We start from the raw sequence: 10,215 nt of genomic DNA on the forward strand, positions 1-10,215 counted from the left end.
CACTTCGTCCAAAGCTTATCTGTCTTCATAGATTGCCTCTTACAGTTTATTTTTAAATCTGTTCCAAGTGAAGTCTTAGTCCTCACAAGGCATAAGCAAATTGGAATTGAAAAGTAATGAATATAAAGTAATTATTAAATTTAATAATGAATTTCAGAACTTGTTCTGTTAGTAACAGAGCTCTCCTTAGTTTTCAAGAGGGAATCAAGACTAGTAAACTTGAGAAAATACTTCCAGGTTCATAGGAAGCCTCAATCAAGCTGATCAAGAAATTAAAAACTATATAGTATGTGATGATTTTGTATTTGCGAATTTAACCAAAATGTGGCAGACTGGCTGGGTGTATATTTTAATATATGTCTTGGGAGACTGCTGTGAGTTAATCCAGTTGATACAATTGGATTTTTCATGTGTTTATGTGTGTTGGTTAAGTGTGTAACAAAGCTTAGAGTTAGGGTTTTATATAATTATCTGTGTTTCTACCATATTGTTCCCAGTAAAAGCTTTAGTGCTCAAGTTCTAATCCTTTGTTTTGGGGATAGTGTTGTAGTTAGTAGTAAGCAACTTTTGAATAGTGGAAATACATTTTTAAGAATTGAGAACTTGGAAGAGTGACACCCAGATTTGGGGCCTTAAGCCACTGGTGACTATTAAAATTTTACATTTCTGAATTGGAACATGGAAGTTTTTCTGGGTTTTAAAACAGTTGTTCCTAATAAGGAATCAAAATCACCTGGAGAGCCTTTTTAGCATACATCAACTAGATCATCATCTGGACCGGGTGGACAAACTCACATAAGCTTCCTAGGTAGTTGTGATGTGCATTCCAATTAAAAAACAATGTCACAGGGCAGTGTTTTCAAACCTTTTTTGCCCTCTGTCATGTTGGGAATTTCTGTATCATGACCTAGACTCTGCATATTTATATACTGAAACAAACATTTTAGAAAACAAAATTTACCGTTCCCACAAGTTAAATGCTCAGATTCTCTAAAATGTTGGTTCTCAGCCAGAGTCTTGACTAATGGTCTTGACCAGGTGTTTTGAAAAACATCGCATTGAGAAGTAGAGTAGTTGGTTGCACTTTGGGTTAATGAAGGTGGAAACTGTGTCATCTGGATCAGTTCATCATGCTAACGAGAACTCCAAATCACCTGTAATTTTTTTTTTTCCTTTTCCTTTTGGTGATTTAGTGGTAGACGGAGGAGGAGTCCCTCCCCACCACCCACCAGAAGGCGACGTTCTCCTTCTCCTGCCCCTCCTCCTCGTAGGCGCAGATCTCCCTCACCGCCGCCACGACGAAGGTATTTTATTAGATATGTTGGAGCTAATTGAAGCAACTTTCTTTATATCAAAATATATTACCAGCACGGCATTGCTCAGCCATTTACGGAACATCACATATTATGTGAATCCGTTAATATGAAAAGTCCAAAACACCCAGATCTATAGAGATAAAAGTAGATCTGTGGTGTCTGGGAGTGGAGTGGGGGTATTATAATGGTTACAGACTGAATATACCTAAAACCATTGAAATGTACCTTTTAAAATTTATGGTATGTGACTCACACGTCAGCAAGGATGTAAATTAAAAGGGGGGAAGTCACTCTGTTCAGTGATCATAAAGGGAAAAATAACTAACTTTACAGTGGAGAATTCCAGCAGATCCTTAACTAGGGAATCGGTTAACAGGCAGTGGTACATACTGGCATTATATAATTCCCGAATACCTTTTTTGGTATCCATATCAGTCATATAGAATCTCAATCTGATTTATTAGGAAATACCAGGCAAACCTAAATTGACAGTTATTCTACAAGGTAACTAATGAGTACTTTTAAAAAATGGCAGCCCAGGTGGGGGCTCAGTCAGTTGGACATCTGTCTTCAGCTCAGGTCATGATTCCATGCTCCTGGGATTGAGCCCCACATTGGGCTCCTGCTCTGCTTCTCCCTCTCCCGTCCTCCCGACTGTGTTTATGCACCGTTTCTCTCTGAAATAAACCTTTTTTTTTTTTTTTAAGTTTTTTTATTCATTTATTTCACAAGCAGGCAGAGCAGCAGGCAGAAAGAGAGGGGGGAAGCGGGCTCCCTGCTGAGCAGAGAGCCCGATGCCGGGCTCGATCCCAGGACCCTGAGATCATGACCTGACCTGAAGGCAGAGGCTTAACCCACTGAGCCACCCAGGTGCCCCTCTGTGAAATAAGTCAGATAGATAGATTGATTGATTTAAAAAGTAGCAGTCGTGAAAGACAAAGGAATAGTCACACATTGGCAGGAACTAAGGACACATGATAATTATGATGTAGAATTCTCATTTTTGGAACCTGAACAAAAAAGAGACATTAGTGGGAAACCAGGATTGTATTTAGTTAATACTAAGTGCTATGGCTAATTTCAGAGTTTTGATCATTTTTTTGTTATGGCTCTTGAAGCTGTTAAGTGGCAAATCTATTTTTGTAGCTCTACTATAAATCAAAAGTGATTTTAAAATAAAAGGTAAGGGGGAAAAGGTTTGTAAGGACGTTGCTCAAATACATAACTGAGCAGTATTGAGCCTGTATATGCCGAGTAAAGTGCTATAGGTGTTTGGTGTACTTAATCTAGTGCTTGAGATGATCTTGCTCAGTAGGTGGTATTCCCATTTTTCAGATGAGGAAATGGAGGTGCACACTGCCATGTGTCCAAAGCTTATTATAAAGCTGACCCTATGCAAGAAAACATTCTGAGCTTAAGGTCTGAATATTTCAGAAGCAAATAAGAAGGTTGAAATGGAATGTCATATTCGGGTCGAATTTCTAAGTGGCACGTTAAGATTATATGGGCATTAAGTGGAAGGCCAGATTGGACTTCCACCGGGATGCATTCTACCTAGTAGGTAGACTTCCACTGAAAAGTGGTTTCTTTGAGACACAGAACCCAAGTCTCCTTGGGAGGGTGGGGTGGGTGTAGAGGTATCTTTTAAAACATGTGCAAGTGAACTCTTCCCAAGTCCAAATGTCAGTTCAAGAGAGCACCATGTAGGAGAGCTTTTTTTTTTTTTTTTAAGGTTTTATTTATTTGAGAGAGCAAGCATGAGTGGGAGTGGTTTGGGGGCAAGAAGCAGACTCCCCACTAAGCAAGGAGCACCACATGGGGCATGATCCCAGGACCCTGAGATCATGACTTGAAGCAGAGGCAGAATGCTTAACTGACTGAGCCACGCAGGTGCCCCCAGGAGAGCTCTTAAAGCACAGACTTCCTAAGTTGCCCATAGTAGAATCCTAGCTCTTACATAATGATGGGTGTTTATGCAGGTTTCTCTTCTCAAAAAAATACCCCATTAAATTGGCTTCATATGGATTGTGTCCAATGACTTGACAAACTTGAATTCATTCTGGAAACTTCAGATTTTCTCCATTAAGCAGAATGTCCTGTTTTCTAGTCATCTAGGATAAATAAATCCACGAAGTGATTTCTTTTTCTTAAATGAGGATAATGGCAAAGCATTTCCAGTTAAAAATGTACTATCTTTTCCTGGTGCCTAACTACAGTTTGGCCTTAACTTCTGGTCATTTTCTGTGCAGTTTGTTGCCTTACTCTTTGGACCTTTCAGCTTAATGGTGTCTGTTTCCTAGGACTCCTTCTCCACCACCCCGCCGGCGTTCACCTTCTCCAAGAAGATACTCTCCTCCAATACAGAGGAGATACTCTCCTTCCCCGCCTCCAAAGAGAAGAACAGCTTCTCCCCCTCCCCCTCCTAAACGAAGGGCATCACCATCTCCACCACCAAAGCGTCGGGTCTCCCATTCTCCACCTCCCAAACAAAGAAGCTCCCCAGTCACCAAGAGACGTTCGCCTTCATTATCATCAAAGCATAGGAAAGGGTCTTCCCCGAGCCGGTCTGCACGTGAGCCCCGGTCACCACAACCAAACAAAAGGCATTCGCCCTCACCACGGCCTCGAGCTCCTCAAACCTCCTCAAGCCCTCCACCTGTTCGAAGAGGAGCGTCGTCATCACCCCAAAGAAGGCAGTCCCCTTCTCCAAGTACTAGGCCCATTAGGAGAGTCTCCAGGACTCCGGAGCCCAAAAAGACAAAAAAGTAAAAATATTTTATGCTTTCTTGGCTAGGAACACTAACTTGCATAGTTCTTTATGTTGGGAAGCTATTTTCCCCCTTAACTGAGAAGTTACAGAAAAGAATAAGCTGGGAATACAGGCTTTTAAGGCAGTGTGAAGGTACTATTCACAGATACATTTTCTGTTTTCAGAATAGTTCCTTGTGACACAGACTAAATGCGATAGGACTTTATACCTGGTTCTTAGGGGTATCAAGTTTATTGGGGGATGTGCTTCCAAAATTGAACTCTGAAGTAATGCTTAGAGCATTTCTTGCATGTCTGTGGAAGACAGATAAAAACAGTCAAGTACAAGGAACTGGCATCATTAATTTCATAGAGGAAGAAGCATTAACAGAATGAATAGAGGATTATGGAACTTAAACTTCTCCAGATTTGGTTGATACAAATTTGATGTGTGTGTGTTTGTAGCATCAACTAAGTGGTAAAATATTTAAGGTGACCTGTTCTATAATGGTGGTTGGTTATTTTCTCTTAGGAAAGACCTTTGCTCTTAGATACTAAATGTTTTGTTCTTCCCTTCTGTTTCTAGGGCTGCCTCACCAAGCCCTCAGTCTGTAAGGAGGGTCTCATCCTCCCGATCTGTCTCAGGATCTCCTGAGCCAGCAGCTAAAAAGCCCCCAGCACCTCAGTCTCCTGTCCAGTCCCAGTCCCCCTCAACCAACTGGTCACCAGCGGTACCGGTCAAAAAGGCTAAAAGCCCAACACCAAGCCCATCTCCAGCGAGGGTAGGTGTTTGCCCTGTTTTGGACACACTTTATAATTTTATGTGGTCACTTGGAAGCAAAGACAGCCTTTTTGCTTCTTTGTGGCTCAGAGCAGCAGCATTTTCTGTAGTTCAGTTGGCCTTCAGTGAAGCATGAAATTAAGGGGGTGGTGGTTGTGCCACCTTCATATCCTAGCCACCCGCTAATTGACATTATGTCTGATACTTTGAAATTCTGTAATCGTGGTGGTTAAAATTGGCCTATATAGAAAATCTAGAATAACAGAAAAGAAAAAGTTAACTCGTGATTTTTTTTATCAGGGGGAAAAATAGCTTAGTATTTTCTGCCATTTGCTATAGTGTTTGACACATTTGGGGATTCTTTAATATCTTAAAATAAAACTTTCAAAATTAGGTCGTGTATTAGTACAATTCCATTTTTATAAAGGAAACAAACACAACGAAGCAGGCACCAGATGTTAACTGGTTATATGTTAGAAAAGGAAAGGATGAATAATCTTAATTTTTCTTTATGTATAGTTCCCTTTTTCCCCCACAGCAGAAATACATTATTTCTGTGGTAAATGAACCTTGCAATCTGAAATACTAGCTGAAGTGGAAAGCTTGGTATTGTCCTGTGTAGTCTTATCTCTGGCAAGCTACATAAGTAAGAATAACCCTTGTTTTTTGTGTTTTGTTTTTTTTTTTAACTTTGTAAGTTTGAATGGCATTGGGATATTAAAGTATTGGAGTTTAAACTGCATTTTCCCCTCTTTGGGTCATTAATCTGATCTTGAACAATTTATAAAGTCAGTGGTTAGAGGTCCATCTCATCAGTAGGTTTGCCTGAATTGTTTTACAAACAGAGCAAAAAGATGGAGGAATTTTAAGTGATTGTTTAGAAATGTGAAATTTGAAGATTACTGATGGGATTCACTTGTCACAGAACTTGCCCTTTGCATAGTTTTGCTATGAACAGTGGGAACCTTGAACAGCCTGGAGCAGGGCCATATAGATGTGGAGGTTTTTTGGGGAATACAGCACAGCACTGTAAATGTGTTTTCTCCTCCTTATACTTAGTGACATTTTCTTTTTTTTAGCTCGCTTTATTGTAGGAATATGTGTAACATCCAGTATCTGTGTTCTTTGACTATTTATGTTACCCATAAGGCTTCTGGTCTACATAGGCTGTTAGTAGTTAATTTGGGGGAGAGTCAGAAGTTCTCTGCAGATTTTCAACTGCATGGGGAGTTCGTGCCTCTAAGCCCCATGTTGTTCAAGAGTCAGCTGTATACATTAAGGAGAAGACTCCATTCTAGAGCTAGAAGAAGTCCTATAGTGGCTGGAGATGGGGCATTCACACGAGCATGTGTTGAGAATAATAGCTGTACTTACTGAAAGCCTGCATCCCGTTAACGCTAGTATTGTGGGCGGTTTACAGATAGACCCATTTAATTCTCACCACAACTTTATCGGAAATTGCTGTACCCATTTTATTTAGGTTTACAGAAGGGACTCAAAAGAAGTCTTGTCTGGGTTCACATGGTGAAATGGGTTCAGGAGCCAGAATTCACCTCAGACTTTTCTTGGTTTTGCACGTGCTGTTTTCCTTACGTTCGGAGGTGGCTCCAGATCCTGGCCACTTGACTGGCAGCTTGTGGTTGGGAAATGTGGCTTCATGTGCACTTAGTTGGGGAAAATCGTAAAGAATCCATTCCTTCAAGGTCCATTCTCATTTCAGATCTGTGAAGAGCATCTTTGCTTGAAGTGTGGTTTTCACCTCAGCGTGCATTCTTGGCAGGGATTGCCTTTGGGCCTTTTCTCCCCCTGAAGCCTTAGGGAAGTTCTGAAATTTATCCATTTAGTTATTTCTTGAGGAAGTAAAACGTGTAGTTGTATAATATTTTAATCTGATTAGTTTTATTGTGATTTTTCTGGATTTCTAGAACTCAGACCCAGAAGGAGGTGGAAAGAAGAAGAAGAAAAAGAAGGACAAGAAACACAAAAAGGATAAGAAGCACAAGAAACACAAAAAACACAAGAAGGAAAAGGCCGTGGCGGCAGCCGCAGCAGCAGCAGCAGCTATCACCCCTGCGGCCCCCACTGCCCCCACGACCACATCAGCACAGGAGGAACCGGAGGCCGAGCCTGAGCCTAAGAAGGTATGTGTGTCTTGTACTTCTTACAGTTCACTAAGTCCTTTGATGTTGAGGAGGAGTTAAAGATTTTTTTTACAATAATGGCTGCTCGGTTGTTAGCTCTCTGCTGATCTATTGTCATTCTTGATGATCTGCCAAAAACGGGAATTTGCCAAGACTAAGAAGAAGAATACGAATGGCTGCCAAAAGCTTAATTTAGCTTTTTAAAAATAATTTGTTTGGGATACAATTAACGTGCCATTCACCTATTGAAAGTAATGTGATTCAGGGGTGCCTGGCTGGCTCGGTAGAGCACACAGCTCTTGATCTCAGGGTTGTGAGTTCGAGTCCCACATTGGGTGTAGAGATTACTTAAATTTAAAAAAAAGAGAGAGAAAGAGAGTATGTAATTGAGGGGGTTTTAGTGTATTCAGAGTTATGCAGCCACCGTCATGATGTCCTGCCCTGCGTCCTACACCTCTTTGCCAGTGTCTCAGGACTCACCAGTGTGACCCCTCTGGTTTTAGGAGACCGAAAGTGAGCCTGAAGACAACCTCGACGACTTAGAAAAGCACCTGCGTGAAAAGGCGCTGAGATCGATGCGGAAGGCTCAAGTGTCCCCACAGTCTTAGGCGGGAATATGTGTCATGATGTACATTTTATTTGGTTTGTACGCAATTCAATTTCAAAATTGCTAAAATGTGTTTGAGCTTTAGACTATAACATTTGTTGTAATAATTGCTAGGTTGAAGTTCACCATGTAAAAAAAAAAAAGGGCATGGATTTACATTGCAAAAGGTGTCCACAGTGTATTAGTGACATTCTTTCATTGACAGCTGACATAAATTCATTTATAGTGAAATATTTTAAGCCAAAAAAAAATCCCCTTTTTAAAAAAGGGGGTTTCAATATTGTTGGCATTCTTATGGTTTCTTTTTAAAGGCCTTGGCTATTCCCAGAGGTTTTCCTTTCTTTTCATTTTTTTTCTTTTTTTTTTTCTCATTTGAGTCTTAGCACCCATTTAAGTTATGATGCTTCCAACCTTGTATGGTTTGCAAGCTTGCCCAGAAATAAGACCACTGTTGAACTACCACAAAAGTATAAATGAATATTTTAATGCCACAATCTTTCCTGTTGCCTGTGGAGTCTCTGCTGAAACGAATCAGGATTTGAACTCTAGGATGAGACAGAAAATGAAAGCATGTTGTTTGCCAGGACACTGTGGGTTTATATTGATGTGTAACAAGTTGATTTGGAACACTGGAATTTCATTCTATTCTGTTGTGTTTTTTTTTTTTTTTTTTTTTTTTGTAAAGGCAATTAACTAGTCCCAGGAAGGATCCTTCAGTTATATAAAAGTTTGTTTTATGAAATGTCATGGCTCCATTCATAATTTTGTCTTGTTCTTCCAATTGGTATATACAACTTTCAGAGCTCTCATATTTGGAAGGCTGGAAGGGCCCAGACTTTGAAATAGTGTCTTGTTTTCACTGTTTTTGTTTTATTTTTTGTTTTGTTTTGTTTTTTTTTTTTTTTTTAAACTAAAGCTATATAAAGCTTGTGGATTAAACAGAATAAATTTCTAAATTTAAAAACGTTGGCCACTCACTTTACTCAACCGTCTCAGTACTGCAGGAACCCACCTTTTTTTTTTTTTTTAAACCTTACGGTTAAGCCTGTGTTTTTATCCCCATGGCACTTTTGGCACAGTGAGAGTTGGACAAGGGAAATAAAAGGTGGTGAAATTACTCTACCGTCTTTATTTTAATAATGTATGTGACAAGTGCTATGAAGGGAGAGTGTATGGTACATTTGGAGCATACATGATAGGGCAAAGTTAACCAGGCACTTCGAGTAGAGCAGTATCTGTTTACAGCCCGAGAGGCAGAAGGAGCCTGGCACATTCCAGGAAGTGAAGGAAGGAAGGCTAATGACCGGAGCGACCTCCCTCTTCGGTTGTGTGTGTTTAATGATAAGCAAGTCATTTTTGCCCTCAAGATTTAGCAGAGCAAAGTGACTTGAGCAAACTTGGGGTTGGTTTGTAGAAGGTAAAACATCAACACAAGATAGAAATTAAGTGTAGGAGCCCCCAGGTGGCTCAGATCACAGTCCTAATTAATGTCCTGGGATCGAGTCCCACACTGGGCTGCTTGCTCAGCAGGGAGCCTGCTTCTCCCTCTGCTTGCTGCTACCCCTGCTTGTGCGCTCTCTGCCTCTGTGATTTTAAAAAAAAAAAAAATGGTGAAAAGGCAATCTTTGACATCATGAATCTAAGCCGAGGAGGGTGACACATGGGCAGTTAATGTGATAAGTTTTGGCAGTTGAAACCACAAGAAACGTCTACACATTTTAAGACTAAGTGGGATGGTTTTTACCTGACGGACATAAAGGACATACAGGTGTCCTTTTTTTACGGGTGGGTTTTTAGAGTGATTTGAAAGGAGGCGACACTTAAATGAAGCTGTTGCCGTAAGTGAACTAAGGTGGTGTGTGGTGGATAAGTGCATCTAACCTGCGTGCCGCAATGAAAGGCTTCAGGATCTTTGGTGTGAATTCCTTATGATTTTTTTAATTCTTTGATTTAGGGAAAAGCACAGAATATTTCTAAAATGGTTATTGATGACTTATCCCTTCTAATGCGAGCACACCAGTGAAAATTGCTGTACCTATCTAACCTGCCATTCGTTCGTTCACTCCCATTGGTTCACTCGCCCCATTCCTTCAATATGCTTTTTTTAAGATTTTATTTACTTATTTGACAGAGATGACAAGTAGGCAGAGAGGGGCAGCGGGGAGAAGCAGGCTCCCTGCTGAGCAGAGAGCCCAATGGGGGACTGGATCCCAGGATCCTGAGATCATGACCTGAGCTGAAGGCAGCAGCTCAACCCACTGAACCATCCAGGTGCCCTCAATATGCTTTTGTTCCTCCACTTGAACTGCTGTTAAGGGTAGCAATAGCCCCTATTTTGCCAGTCTGAATGATCGGTTCTTTTTTTTTTTTTTTTTTTTTTTAAGATTTTATTTATTTATTTGACAGAGAGAGAGGTCACAAGCAGGCAGAGAGGCAGGCAGAGAGAGAGAGAAGGGGAAGCGGATCCCCGCCTAGCAGAGAGCCCGACCCGGGCCTCCATCACCCAGGACTCAGACCACGACACGAGCCGAAAGCAGAGGCTCAACCCACTGAGCCACCCTGGCGTCCTGAATGATCAGTTCTTGGTCCTTCACTGGTCTGTGGGTGGATTGGGCTCAGTTG

At 41.0% G+C, this 10,215-nt stretch overlaps 1 protein-coding gene across 36 annotated transcripts in view; it reads left to right on the plus strand.

The window, feature by feature from the left end:
* The window catches only part of SRRM1 (serine and arginine repetitive matrix 1), a 31,088-nt gene extending 22,531 nt beyond the window's left edge, over window positions 1–8,557 (plus strand). For all 36 annotated transcript variants that reach the window (XM_082687960.1, XM_082687962.1, XM_082687964.1 and 33 more), the window contains 5 exons: window positions 1,194–1,304; window positions 3,617–4,081; window positions 4,651–4,846; window positions 6,771–6,986; window positions 7,490–8,557. In XM_082687960.1, the coding sequence (XP_082544086.1) occupies window positions 1,194–1,304; window positions 3,617–4,081; window positions 4,651–4,846; window positions 6,771–6,986; window positions 7,490–7,594 (1,093 nt within the window). In that variant the 3' untranslated portion in view covers window positions 7,595–8,557. The remainder of the gene's footprint in view (window positions 1–1,193; window positions 1,305–3,616; window positions 4,082–4,650; window positions 4,847–6,770; window positions 6,987–7,489) is intronic.
* The last annotated feature ends 1,658 nt before the right edge of the window (window positions 8,558–10,215 follow it).

Source organism: Mustela nivalis (genome assembly GCF_964662115.1).
Source record: "Mustela nivalis genome assembly, chromosome: 10".
Taxonomy (NCBI): Eukaryota; Metazoa; Chordata; class Mammalia; order Carnivora; family Mustelidae; genus Mustela; species Mustela nivalis.